Here is a 13,753-nt window from a genome sequence, read left to right as displayed (position 1 = left end):
ACTCTCTCGCCTCTAGTCTGTCTCCCCCTGCTTTTGAGAAGATGGTGCGGGCCCGCACTGTGCGCAGCCGTAGTGGCCTCGGGGCGGTGCCGCTGAGGGGCGGGTGACGCAGGGCCGTCGCTGCCATTTTAAGTTGTTTGTTCTTGCTCCTTTTCTCAAACGCGACTCTGCCCCGGACCCGGGAAGACTCCGAGGCTGCTGCCGCTTCCGCAGCCACCGGTGGGGGGGTAACGAGCCTGTGCCACCGCGGACCCTTGCCATCCGCTTCGGCTTTTCACCCCTCTGGGTCTCCTCGACCTCCTTTGCTGAGCCGGAACCCGACTGTGGAAGAAGGACTTCGTAGCAGATGCTCGAACTGAAATAACTTTATTTTGGGGTTGACTTCGCTGACGGACCCCTTAGCGCAGGGCTCCCCGCCTCCCCTTCCCCTCCAGCTCCGCGCCGTCCCTCTTTCTTGACGTCTCTCTCTTTCTCTCCTACCGCCTCTCCCCCGCGTCCTTCCTCCGTCGCCGCCGGGGCGCCGAGCCAGACTATGGGTCCCAGGCGGGGGCTGAGCGGCGGCAGCAGCACGGGCGGCCGGGTCACCGTGCGCACTGCGGCGGGGATGGAGGGGCTCAGTTGGCTGGTGGTGTTCTCTTGACATGGCTCCCGCCCGAGCTGCGAGCAGCGCCCCCGCCGCCGCCGCCGCCTCTGCCTCCGCCACCGCTCCGCCCGCAGGCTGCGGCTAGAGGCCCGCGCCCGCCCGAGTCGGCCCGAGAGTCCCGGCCCCCCGGGGACAGGGAGGGTCCGCCCCGCCGCCCGCCTCGATTCCGCCCTCTTCCCCCTTCGGGACGCGAACGCACAACCCCACCCCGAGCCATCCACACTCTGGAAACATGAGCTGTTGAGCCAGAAAGCGAGTCCAGAACCCGGGAACTTAAATGTTTTGGGGGGGTGGGTTGGTGGGCTGACTTTCAAAAAGTAATATTAACACAGCTATTTTCTTCTCCCTACTTGATCCTTCCCACTTGTCTTTTCCCGCCTACTCTATCCGGGCGGGAATTGTTTCCACGATGAAATGAGTGAGAACCCGAGCGATCCCGTGTCTCCCGTGGTGCGAGTGAGTCGCTGTCGCTGAAGGCGAGGGGTGGGGTGGGGTCTGGGGGGTGGAAGGCAGGTCGTCCCTGCGCACCGCCCGGGACTTGGGAAAACCCGCCGCCTGCCTTTGCCTCAGCAATGCTCACTGGGAGATAAGTCGCACTCCCCACCATCTTGAGCCGGGGTACATTTGTAGGGAAGGCTCCCTTGGGGCATGTAGAACTCTTCGCAGGGCTGAGGGTGTCGCGATCCTGGGCGTGAATCAGGTCTAACTACAGCCGGAATAATTACTGATACCGTGTAACACCCCCCTTTCCCTGTGCCATCATGATTCTCCTTGGCAGCAGCATTAGCAGCCGCCTCAGGGTGAAAATGTGGGTGATGGGGAAGTTGGTAATGACTCCGCTGTTTTTTCTCATGGCTCCTTTGGGCAACAGCTGTCCGCCCTCAGTATACACTGTAGTTGATTGCAGGGAAACCCTGGACCTCTCCCCTTCTTTCTCTACTGATTTTGCACTTTTCTCTTTGCTCACCACCAAGTGTAGTCAATAACAAGCACTGACAATACATAGCAATAGTGAAATCTGAAATAACTAAGAATTAATTAGGTACTACAGCCATGGATCTGGCTGGGTAAAATCCAATTGGGTATTTCAGTTTCATTCTCCTACCCTGTTTTGGTGTTTTGTTTTTGATTTTGGGGGGGGGTATTTGGAAAGCAAAGATCATACTTTCCCTCTCCCCGTTCCTTTTCTTAATCCCACTTCTAAAAGGAGAAAAATCCGAATGGATTTAAAGGATTGGATTGGTGTTAGCTGTGTTTTATTGCACACCTAAATCCTGATAATAGGCTTTTCATTTCCCCTTAAAGCCTTTATTTTGGCATTCAGGCCAGATGTGTTTTTCAGGAAGTTAGTTGAAGTATTTTCTCCTCTTTTGTTCCTTCCTCTTTTCCTTTTTCCTGTCTGACCCCAGATATTATTGTCCAAACATGACTGGACAGCAGCTTTTGTTTCTTGACCCTGTAATATGACAGTCTGCTAATATTGCCAGAAGGTGCAGTTTTGGGGTTACAGTTGTGATTTTAGCTATTCAATCATATTAGCAGGGAAAAAATGACTTGTTTCTGTTGTACTTGAGTCTTAAGAAAAAGTGCCCATAGTTTAGTGACAATTTCCAAAGGCTTTAGTACCACCTGTATTTCAAAATGGGGGACCCAAACTCCCGGAAGAAACAAGCTCTGAACAGACTACGTGCTCAGCTTAGAAAGAAAAAAGAATCTCTAGCTGACCAGTTTGACTTCAAGATGTATATTGCCTTTGTGTTCAAGGAGAAGGTAATTTAAAGTTCTTAATGTGAATTAGCACAAGTGATTTTTGTAAGTGTATACTAAGTTGCTACTTTTAAGTAATTTATCAGCGTTAGGTTAAAGAATGGTGGAAGTATGCTTGATTTTTGTGAATTGTGAAGTTGTAAAATCATCAATGGAAAGTTGTTAACTAAAATCATGAATGGAAAGTTCTTAACTATCAGTTGGGAAATACTTAATTCTAAAGCTTAGCAGGATCCACTTTTGCTAGTTGACCTGGGCCGATAACATTGTAAAACTTAAATGTGGAGTAACAGGAAACTTTATAACTGAATTTAAGGATTATTTAAAGTATAAATAAAATGTTTGAAAGTGTTAAATTGGAATCAAAATCTGTGTTAGAATTGGTCATTTCTTCAGCTCTGTAGATAGCTTTTCATATGATACATGTAATGAAATAGAACATACCTAAATTTTTAGGAATAATTGAATATTGAAATGGTTAATTTGTGTTTGGAAGTGTTATTTTTAAAATTCAAAATTGCCTAAAATAGTTTTCAATTAAAATTATTGCCACAGTTAACTAGCAATTAATGAATTGTGGTTAAGCAAAAAACTTGTTTTTGCTTGTAAGAATGGACGGTTTTCTTAAATCGTCAACAGGGCTGTTTGACATAAGATTAGGTTAGGAATATAAGGAAGTGGTAATTCCATCATTGCACAAAAATGGTAACTAATTTTAAATCAGAAATACAATCTCAGTATAATTGTCTGTTTAGTATTTGGAAGTCCCTGGGTTGTTACTTCATTCTTAAAAGTTACTAAGGATGCTGTGCTGTTTGTTTAGAGTAATAACTTTATAAAGTGGTTTTAAAGTAATTGTTTTAAGGTGATTGTCTTAAGACTGGGTAGTACCAAGGATTTGTTTCCTTCGTCTTTTTGTGCTTTATTTTTTTAATATGCTGACTGCAAAACTGATAAAGTCACATTTTAGTTGAAGATATTACAGTGTATGCTCTTTATATCCAAGATATAAGTAAACCGTGAGGACTACATCTGTCTTTGTTATCTGTAAGGTGTCCTAAATTTTACCATCTCATTTTGTAACATTAGGGAAAATCTGCTTTTTTACAACTGGATAGGATCCTTACACTTGACCTGTGTAACTCAAGGTCTATATTCTGTAGTACAGAATTATAAGCTATATTAGTGATTAGCATTTGCTGTTAACTCATTGAAACCACTTGGTCCCCTGCCCCCTTTTTTCTCCTTTCAGATACTGACACTTGTGGGTATGTAATATCCAGAAGTAGTAATGGAAACTGACCCACTTAAAGAATAAAATAGTTAATTTGTCTGAATAGTTGTATTTTTGATCATACAGGTTCTTAAGCTGCATATAAACAGTTAAATGAAATTGTGTCAGTACTGTGTCACTGAAACATTTTTTGACTTTAGGGTTGTTTGATACTAGTTCCTCATAGGATTTAAGAAATATCCAAAATGAGTACATGTTATGAATACATAATGCTATGTAACTGAGAAATTAAGCGTTCTGTTAATAGCCTCTTTATTCACAGTTGGGGTGAGGGGAGGTCAAAAAGATCCAATTATCTGAAAATAAGGCGTTTTGTATATAAAAATTAGGTGATAATTTTACTGAGTTGGGATACAGTTACATACATTGTAATATGGGGTGGGTGTTAAAAGATAGTGTACTTCCAGTGGATCAGTACACCTTTCTTTATCTTTTAGAAAAAAAAATCAGCACTTTTTGAAGTGTCTGAAGTTATACCAGTAATGACAAATAATTATGAAGAAAACATCCTGAAAGGTGTGCGAGACTCCAGCTATTCCTTGGAAAGTTCCTTAGAGCTTTTACAGAAGGATGTGGTACAGCTCCATGCTCCTCGATACCAGTCTATGAGAAGGGTGAGTTCATTTTTTAAGTCTTGGTAGATAAAATAAGTTTTTGTGAGTTAAGGTTGCACCCTACCTGCCATGGGCATTACTATGGTATGGATCTTCAGGTTACTTTTTTTTGTCTTTGTGCTGTGTTTACAACTGGGATCGTGCCTTAGGGACTTTAAATGTGCTTTTTTTTTTTTTTTTTTTTTTTAAACAGGCTTGGGAACATTCTTATATGAATAAATATGTAGAAGATCTCCTTTATCCCATGTTAAGTGTTTGAACATCCTCAGTGTTAGTTTTAAATTCTTAAACTGGATTTATGCTTTCAAAATTGGCTTCAAGACCGGGGGTATAGCTCAGCGGCACAAGTGCCCGCCTGGCAAGCACAAGGTCCTGAAGTTAATTCCCAGTACCCCCACCAAAAAAACAGCTGGTTTGAAGTAGAACATAGATAGCTGTTTTTATGACATTTTGCTGCTAATGATAGTCCAGATTATTGTGAATGTTATATGTTTTGCTTGTTGTGTTTGCCATTTTGAAGGGAGCACTAACATGTCCCTTTATAAATAAGAAATTTAGCTGGGCATGGTGGCTCATTCCTGTAATCCCAGCACTCAGGTGGCTGGGCAGGAAGAGCACCTTGAATTTGAGGCCAGGCCTGGGCAATGTAAAAAAGATTTAAAAGAATTGATACATTGCTGCCAACCCTCTAAACTATTGTAACACATTGGAAATAAATCTGGACCTGTTTGAGCAAGAGATTGCCACAGTTGATTGTTGTGAGGGAAGGCTAGAGATACACCTGTACTGGACTAGAAGAGGTTTATTACCCTTTGAAAATAAGTACATTGGCTGTGTTAATGGAGAGGAGAAAAGTAGGTATTCTGTTAACATATACCAGTAACAAAGCCAGCATTTCAGCTGTGATAAGCTAGTGATTCACATCAGAAGTTTTAAAACACTTTGTAAATAGGTTCTAATTTTGAAGGGTGGAAATAAAGCTGCAAGGACTAACAACAAAAATGTCAGATCTTTAGTTGATATTTACACCATACTTTGGATGAGCTAGGTCTCCATGTGGGTGGCATTAGACTGTACAAAGTACACTAACAATTAGGTCATGAGCTATTCAGATTGTATGGTCCTATTACTTTTACAGTTTAAGCTAAAAAATGATACACAGTGTCTCTGTTCACTTGTAAAATGGTTCTTAGTCAAACCGTATAATTCATTCCTTTGTTTTTTTAAATTTAATTTTGCTTTTTATATTATTTTTCCAGGATGTAATTGGCTGTACTCAGGAGATGGATTTCATTCTTTGGCCTCGGAATGATATTGAGAAAATCGTCTGTCTCCTGTTTTCTAGGTGGAAGGAATCTGATGAGCCTTTTAGGCCTGTTCAGGTATTTTATTCTAAAAGAAAGTGTGATGAACACTTAATAAGTGAAAACTCCTTAATGGGGTCAAATTTGAGAAATTCTTTGGGAATGAATATGGTTTCTAATACCATAACTTTTATTTCATGCTAGACCTTTGAATATTTTGGTATAAGAGAAGAAAGCATTTGGATTACATAATCTCTTGAGACAGAGGTTATTCTGTATCTTTGAAATTAGAGCCAGAGAAAATCTTTTAAAGTGGGAATTTGATGTATAGAGGGAGTCTAGAGATGAACTTGAAAAGATGTGGTTTTCTAGAATTCAGTTGACACAGTACTAAGGATAATCCATGGGCTAAACAGAGGTAAAAATGTATGTTTGTTTATTGGATATTACTGACTTGATAGAAGTATGCCAGCATATAAGCTGAATAAAAAAAGAATGAAAATCAGAAATGCCATGTGTGTAGTTCTCAGAAGGGCTTCCATCTCAGTTTTCATTGGTCATTAGAGGCATTTTAGAGGGGTTTTCCCCTTCCTTGTGCTGCTGGACACTGAAGCTGGGACTGTGTTCAGAATTTCCAATCAAAAAATGTTAGGTCTCCTTATATTTCTAATATTTTAACTTTTCCTGTAGTACTTTATAATAATGATAGAGGTGTACCTCTTTTTGTGGAGAAAGAAACCTAGGGTAGAGATTAGGTAAATATAGTAGTAGGCCCAGGTCTTTTTTGTTTGTTTGTTTTGGTGCCAGGGATCGAACTCAAGACTTTGCACTTGCCAGGCATGCTTGGCCCAGAGTCTTTGGCAGTTAAGCAGTAATCAAAATAAAAACCTGGAGTTAACGCAAAGCAAAACTTCAGACTTTGCACTTGCCAGGCAGGCTCGGCCCAGAGTCTTTTACAGTTAAATAGTAATCAAAATGAAAACCTGGAGTTACCATAAAGTAAAACTTCAGAGTTCAGTTGTGGTAAATAATAATGCAAAATTACTTTAAGTAATTAAATTAAAATCAGTCCTGTGGGGATTGTCTCCAGCCACCCCTGCAGGTGTTCAAATTCTTGTATTATTTGTGTATAACCTCTTATATCTTTAAATCATCTCTAGGATGCTTGTAATAGCCTAATACATTATAAATACTATGTGAGTATTATAAATACTATGTAAGTAGTTAAACTGTGTCATTTAGGGAAAGACTAGGGAATAAGTGTATAAATGTTCAATGTAAATGTGATTTTGTTTTCACAGATATTTTCAGTCAGGATTGGTTAAACTTGTAGACATGGGACCTAGGCTAAGAAAGGTTAACTGCAACTTTTCTTTGTGTTTTGGGTGTGTGTGGGGGATTCTTTTGGCAGTACTGCAGATGAATGAAACCTAGGCCCCTTAGAACTGATTTTAAGTAACATTTAATTGCAATGAATTTTTTTGCTGCTGGCTACATATTGGACAGTAGGGGTATGTTTTAGGCTGTATTAGACATTTCTTTTTTCTTTTTTTTTTTTTTTTTTTCTGTCTTTTTCATTTTTATTGGTACCAGGGATCAAACTCACGACTGCCTGCTTACAAGGCAGGCGCTTATGCTGCTGAGCTAAATCCCCAGCCCAAAGGCCGTATTAGACATTTCAGGGAATGTAACACCTATAGTTTCATAAAAATGTTTATAATTTTTTAATTAGGCCAAATTTGAGTTTCATCACGGTGACTATGAAAAACAGTTTCTGCATGTACTGAGCCGCAAGGACAAGACTGGAATTGTCGTCAACAACCCTAGCCAGTCAGTGTTTCTCTTCATTGACAGACAGCACTTGCAGGTAAGTTTTTGAAAACTATTTCAGGGCTCAATGCGCTTTTTGATTAGTAAGCTGTTTTCCAAATAAGATGAGTGTTTTTGTTTCTCTCACTACTGTGTGATTTTTAAAGTTACTTAAAACAACAACAAAAAACCAAAAACAAGTGTCATAGTTCTCACTCAAGTTCACAAACTTTGTTGCCTATTAGAACTTTGTAAGGAGCTAATTTTGAAAGTCATGGTTCAACAGAAAAATACTTCTCATTTAAAGCAGCAATCTAAATATTCTAATTTAGTTTTTAGTTTATGAAACATTGCTTATTCTCTCAATTTACATCATCCCTTAGAATATATATTATAGTTTTATTATAAGTTATTAGCCCGAAAAAAAAAAATAGCATCCTAATTTATCATTCATTCAACAAATGATTGCCTACACAGTGCCAGGCAGTGAATGAGACAGAGAGCAATTCCTGTCCTCATAAATTCACAGTCCAGTATGGGAAACCAGTATTGAACAAGTAAAATACACAGCTACATAGTGGTAAGTACCAAGAAAATAGGACATAGAGATATGAACTGTGGGCAGTTTGAAACTCTTAGATGGTGTCAACAGAGGTTTTATTGAGCAGTAAAGACTTGAGAAAAGTATCTGTGGTATTCACTAAACTGTAAACCATATGTCTGTTTAATAGAACACACGAAGAACAAAAAATACAACAGTCTGTCACACTTTGAACTACCCTCAGGGTGCTGACAAGCTATTTGGGAAGATATGTTTACTTTTCTGTGTTGCAGAAAATTTTAGAAGAGAGTTGCTTGTGGGGGAGGCATTTGATAATACCAAGTAACACACATTACTTATCACTTAGTGGTAATAATGTAAGTAGGTCTTTTTCTTTTTTTGGTACCAGGGAATGAACTCAGGACCTTGTGCTTGCCATTGCCAGGCAGAGAATGTACTGCTGAGCTATACCCCTGGGCTTTTTTTCTGGTTGACTCTTAGTTTTCCTTCTTATTTTAATGTGGTCCTTACTGCCTGACAGTGGAATCCATGACACAGATTTTTAGTAACAGATGACTAATGGTGTAGAGAAACTAGATGTCACTGGAGGGAGAAGTGGGTATTGGGGATTAGACTCCAAGGGCCTTGGCATTGAATTACATCCCCAGCTCTTTGGTTTTTTTTTTTTTTTTTTTTTTTTTTGAGACAAGGTTTTACAGTGTTGCCCATGTAGAGCTTGGTCATCCTTGTAAGAGTCTGAGAGTTACAAGCATGTACCACCATTCCTGTTTCAGCCTTCACTTTCATGGGGCCATACTATGAAATAGCATAATTTAGAAGTGACTTCAAGGAATTGTTTTGTTGGATGCCAGGTAAATCAGGAGTTACGTATCAGATGCAGGTCTTTTTTTAAGTTAAGCAAACAGCTTGAATCTTTTGAAAGTTTTTAAGTTTCAGAACCAAATCTAGCTTGTAAGTAGGGTGAATTAATTGTCTTAATTCGCCTAGAATATCCTGGGTTTGGCAAAATTCCAAGTCCTGGAAACACATATCCCAGGCAAACTGAATAGTTAATTGTATATAAACTTGGTCTTTAGTGCTCTCAGTCTTCTTCATCCATTCAGGTTCTGTTTTTGACCTTCCTAAGGGGAAATGTGTTGCTAAATTTGCATTATATAGAAGACTCAACTTGTAGTTTGTAGGGAAATCAATATGATAGCAGTCAACACAAACTGTACATTCTTAGTCTACTCTGTACTCAGAGCTTTGTATGTATGAATTCATTTACGCTTCACATTAATCCCATTTTATAGCTAAGCAAATAAATTAAGTTGATCAGACAAAAATTCCCTGACAACAATTTTGTGCTTTTTGTCCTAAGATAGGTGATAAGGAATAGACCAGTGGGTAGTTTTGGATGGACAGGATACTGAGGCATAAGAGTTCATCAGTTTTGGTACAGGTGGAACTGTTTTGTTGACTCCATCATCTTGAATAAAATAACTTTTATGAGCATGTTGTAGGTTCAGGTTCCATCTCATTCACTGATAGTAATTATTTGAGAAAGCACCTAGCATATGTTATCTGTAAGTTAGATGCTTAAATATAACTGCTTTTTAAAAATTATACTCCCAGCATTTGGGAGGCTGAGGCAGGAGGATCACTTGCAAACTCAAAGCCACCCTGAAATGCATAGGGAGACCCTGTCTGAAAAACAAAACAAAATAACCTCAGAGTCTAACTTGGTAATGTTTGGGTTTTTGGTCTTGTAACTTCAGGATGTGTGTAAATCTCTACCTATCTCTAATCCCCTCCCAAGCTTTTGCTGTGACCACATCTGCTGTCTTCCTGACTAGAAGCATGACTTAAATCTTTACTCAGAACACCTTCAGCCTAACCTCTTTTAGGAAGTAATCTGTAGTTGACTTCCCTAACTTTATATGTCCCTTATGGATTTAATAACTATTCGTACTGTATTTTTCCTGAATCTCATATTACAAGACTGTCATCTTCACTAGACTGGGTAAGGACTGAAATTTATCCCATACTTTATGTTCTTTAGTACTGTACTTACGTTCTTAATAAATTGTGACAGACTGTCAGTGTATTGAACTCTTACTCATTAAAAATATTAAAATTTTCCCCCTCCCAGACTCCAAAAAACAAAGCTACAATCTTCAAGTTATGCAGCATCTGCCTCTACCTGCCACAGGAGCAGCTCACCCACTGGGCAGTGGGCACCATAGAGGATCACCTCCGCCCTTACATGCCAGAATAGTTACTAACCAGCGAATGGAGAAGATCAGAGAATGCAGCAGCAGTGTTTTTTCTTGTTTTCTTACCACTTTATTCTTTCAGAGTTTAAAGAAAATGGACTCATGCACAGAACACTATGCATTTTGAAACTTACTCATCCTGGATTTTTTTTAATCATTTGTATCTCAGAACTTAAAAAAATTAGATGTCTTCTGCACGGACTGTGTGAAAGAAGATGCTTTGCATATTTGCTGCACTGCATCAGCATCTTACTAAAAAATGTGAAAGAAAGGACTATTGTACACTGAAATGCTTAAATGTATCTGAAAGCACAAGGTGTGATACTCATTATTGATGGTCTTCCCATTTGTGCTGGTGTTTGCCTCTTTGACATCTGTCATCAGTATTTGGAGGGTGAGAAGTGAATGTAACAGGTATAAATAACATTTTAAAAACTTAATAGCTTTGGTGTAATCACCGTTGTTCAGAGCACTGTCAGATTCATTCTAATGACCAGAAGTGGTTGTTTAAAAAAGAAATGACAACCATGGGAAAGAAATCTTAAATGACAAAAGCATCTCATTGTAGGCATTCTTGCCTCATATTTCACTGGGCCATGTTTGTTTTCTTGGTACATAAATATGTATTTTTTTTCCCAGATCTCTTTCCCCAAGTTGCTGTTATAAAGAGTATTCTGCTGAGTGTGGATGCGTTTATACATTAAAGCCGATAATGGAGTCTGGAGTAGCTAAAGCAGCTATAAAACTGAGAAATACATTCATAGCTGCAGAAACTATAATAGGTAGAGGACTTTACTTTGGTTTTATTTTGTTTTTTGGTGTTAAAAAGATTTTAATTATAAAATAATTCGAGTGAATTGTTTTGAAATTCTGGTTTCTACACCGTCCTAAAGATAAAGCAGAGTTTTGAAATAGGAAAAAAGTTACTAAAAAGTTAAATTGTAAAAATAGCCAATGTCAAAAGTTCTAAAAGCAGAACTCATTTTGTGCAATGAACATAAGGAGAGACTACTGTATAGTTTGTTTTGTTCCTTTTAAATGAAGAAAATCTTTGCTTAAAAGTTGCATACTTTTATTGGAGTGAATCTGAGTGATCCTACTCCTTTGGAGTAAAACTAGTGCTTACTGGTTTCCAATTGTATTTAGCTTCTGGTTGGAATTTGAAAAAAATGAAAACCTAAATAAAAATAGGTGAAAGTTCCCTGACTATTCAGGTGAATACACAAAGATTGAAGTGGTAACTTTTTTTATCTTAAGTCACTGAGTAGTTGTCACTTAGCATTTGGGTTTGTAAATTCAGCAAAAAGAGGAATCAAAGACATGCGGTCTATTTTCAGTAGTTAGAAGCCTGTGCTTATGCGTTATGTCGTGACCCTTTTTAATTCAAAAATGCTTTGTCACATTTTCTCTGAAAGTTAGAATCCATTTGAAGTAACAGTTTTGTTTCTAATAGGTACTGTTTCCAAGCTCTTAATCTGGTGAGTGGAAATAGATCCAGAGGCTTAATTGCTTAAGCTAGGCTCATAAGAATTAGACAATTTCAGTTAGATTGGCTGGACTGTGTGTACCTATAAGAGTTAGGGATCCAAATTTGAGGCCAGTGTAGGCAATTTAGTGAGGTGTTGTATCCAGATTTTAAAAAGGCTGTGGGTGGTTAACTCAGTATACCAAGGCCCTGGATTCAAACTACAGTACCACAAATAGGCTGCTGACTGACAGGAAAGCCCAAGCTCTTAGTCATTTACTGTGAATTACATTACTATATTCAGTATACTAGGCAATTCAGCAGCCATTTATTTTGAAAAAAATTACAAAGTTGCAAGAGATACAGAAAGTTCTTATATAACCTGTGCCCAACTTTCAGTCTTCAGCTTGGGACATTCATGTTTGTTCTTTGTATATATCTTCTGAACCATTCCAGAATTTCTTGCATATATTAAAATTCTTAGGCCTATGTTTCATGAAGTACAAGTATATTTTCATTGCTGGTCGAGTTGTCCGCAATGAAGTGGAAAATTTCAGGGACTATCACATTGATGTATTTTGCCATTCATATCCTAGTTTTAACTCAGTATTTTTTGTGGAGATTGAACCCAGGAATGCTAGATGGGTACTGTATCCCTGAGCTATATGTCCTCAGCTGATATTGATAGCTTTAAAAATCCCCAGTAGTACAGAATTACAGTGTTTAGTTATGTCCATATCGTCTTTTGTTCCTCAGCCTGTTTCATGATCTTGACATTTTAGGAGTATAGGCCAACTTTCTATAAACTTTTCATTTGAATTCATAGTTACTGTGTTGCCTCTTCTCAAGTTGGATGTCCAGGGATACACTCTGTTCCCTAGTGATGTTGGTTTTCCTTGCTGGTCAAGGTGTTTTTGTTTATTGTTTGTTTTTCCTCTATGTACTTATTCCTGGCAATCTATGAGAAACATGCAAATGTCCTACCTCTATCTTGAGCTCCACTGGTGTTTCTTGCTGTTGGACCAAACCAATCTTAAAGGTGGCTGCAAGGGTAATACTCTAAATGTATATACCCCTCCACATTTTAAGATTCCTCCTATGTTGCCATTTTCCACTAAAACATTGTCTCAACTTTTCCCTTGATGTGTAATTTGCATGTCTTTGTCATTTTTTTGAGCCCTTCATTATTTTCAGGGATAAGATACCTTGTGTTGTGCACCAGCTTCCAGACCTGGTGTTGCTGTTCTACAGAGGGCTCAGGTTCCTTAAAGTGGAAAGTATACTAAGAATCAATACCTGGATCTCACTTCCCACTGCTGCTAGGGAGAGTCTGCATCTGCATCTAAACAGATAAGCATACATTCTAATACCAGCAAAGGATAACCAACTTACAACTTGCCTGGTTTTCCAAATTTTTTTCAAGCTGTTTCCTTTTTTTTTCAGTCTTCAGTCATGAGATGTTCACTAAGACTTGGCTATAGAAATAAAGTATTTTAAGTGCCATAGTCCATAGTATTTTGTGATCTTTGAGAAACAGACTAATTTGTGAACTTGATCTTTTTAATATAGTAGACAGTTTTAGAGGGGCTTATAGTATGCCTTTCCTCCTTTTAATGCAGAAGGCTGGCTGGTGTGTGGTAGTGCCTGACTGTAATTTCAGTACTTGGGAGGCTGAGACAGGAAGATTGTTTCAAGTTTGATGCCATTCTGGACTACATAGAGACCGATCCTGTCTCCAAAAATAAAAATGCCAGATTAAATCTATAATAAATGATCACAGGAAAAGGATTTGGAATATTTTCTGTATCACACTTTTTTACTTTAAGCAATTATGGCACAATCTAATTTTCTGATATTCTTTTATGAAGTTTGGTAATCTGTAAGAGAAATGGGCATGTGGCAAGGCATTTCAGAGCTATGAAAAGATATTAAGGGCAGGCCGCTACTATGGCCAATGTACTGAGTGTCCCCCGAAGTTCTAATCCTAGGGATGGCACTGAAGTAGCTGGGGTCCTCAGGAAGCCCCTACTGCTTCCTCTG

General features: G+C 38.9%; 1 protein-coding gene across 2 annotated transcripts; it reads left to right on the top strand.

Annotated features, from left to right (window-relative positions):
- The first annotated feature begins 132 nt into the window (after positions 1-132).
- Positions 133-11,475, top strand: CUNH6orf62 (chromosome unknown C6orf62 homolog). 2 transcript variants are annotated; one of them, XM_063259960.1, is made up of 5 exons: positions 133-1,099; positions 4,142-4,318; positions 5,578-5,700; positions 7,355-7,489; positions 10,125-11,475. In XM_063259960.1, the coding sequence occupies exons 1-5, from the start codon at positions 1,058-1,060 to the stop codon at positions 10,248-10,250; spliced, it is 603 nt and encodes a 200-aa protein (XP_063116030.1). In that variant the 5' UTR covers positions 133-1,057; the 3' UTR covers positions 10,251-11,475. The 2 variants fall into 2 exon arrangements, with proteins under 2 accessions (XP_063116030.1, XP_003468818.1); XM_003468770.5 differs by lacking the exon at positions 133-1,099 and adding an exon at positions 1,119-2,413.
- The last annotated feature ends 2,278 nt before the right edge of the window (positions 11,476-13,753 follow it).

Source organism: Cavia porcellus, unplaced genomic scaffold (assembly GCF_034190915.1).
Source record: "Cavia porcellus strain 051 isolate PalLab524CR breed Dunkin Hartley unplaced genomic scaffold, mCavPor4.1 scaffold_13, whole genome shotgun sequence".
Classification (NCBI taxonomy): domain Eukaryota; kingdom Metazoa; phylum Chordata; class Mammalia; order Rodentia; family Caviidae; genus Cavia; species Cavia porcellus.
This window is presented reverse-complemented; position numbering and strand designations above follow the sequence as displayed.

Excerpts from the sequence above, each read along its gene's own strand:
- CUNH6orf62 (XM_003468770.5), top strand. The coding sequence starts at position 2,285 with ATGGGGGACCCAAACTCCCGGAAGAAACAAGCTCTGAACAGACTACGT. Across the intron at positions 2,414-4,141 it reads CCTTTGTGTTCAAGGAGAAG|AAAAAAAAATCAGCACTTTT; the intron begins GTAATTTAAAGT and ends TTTATCTTTTAG. Across the intron at positions 5,701-7,354 it reads AGCCTTTTAGGCCTGTTCAG|GCCAAATTTGAGTTTCATCA; the intron begins GTATTTTATTCT and ends TTTTTTAATTAG.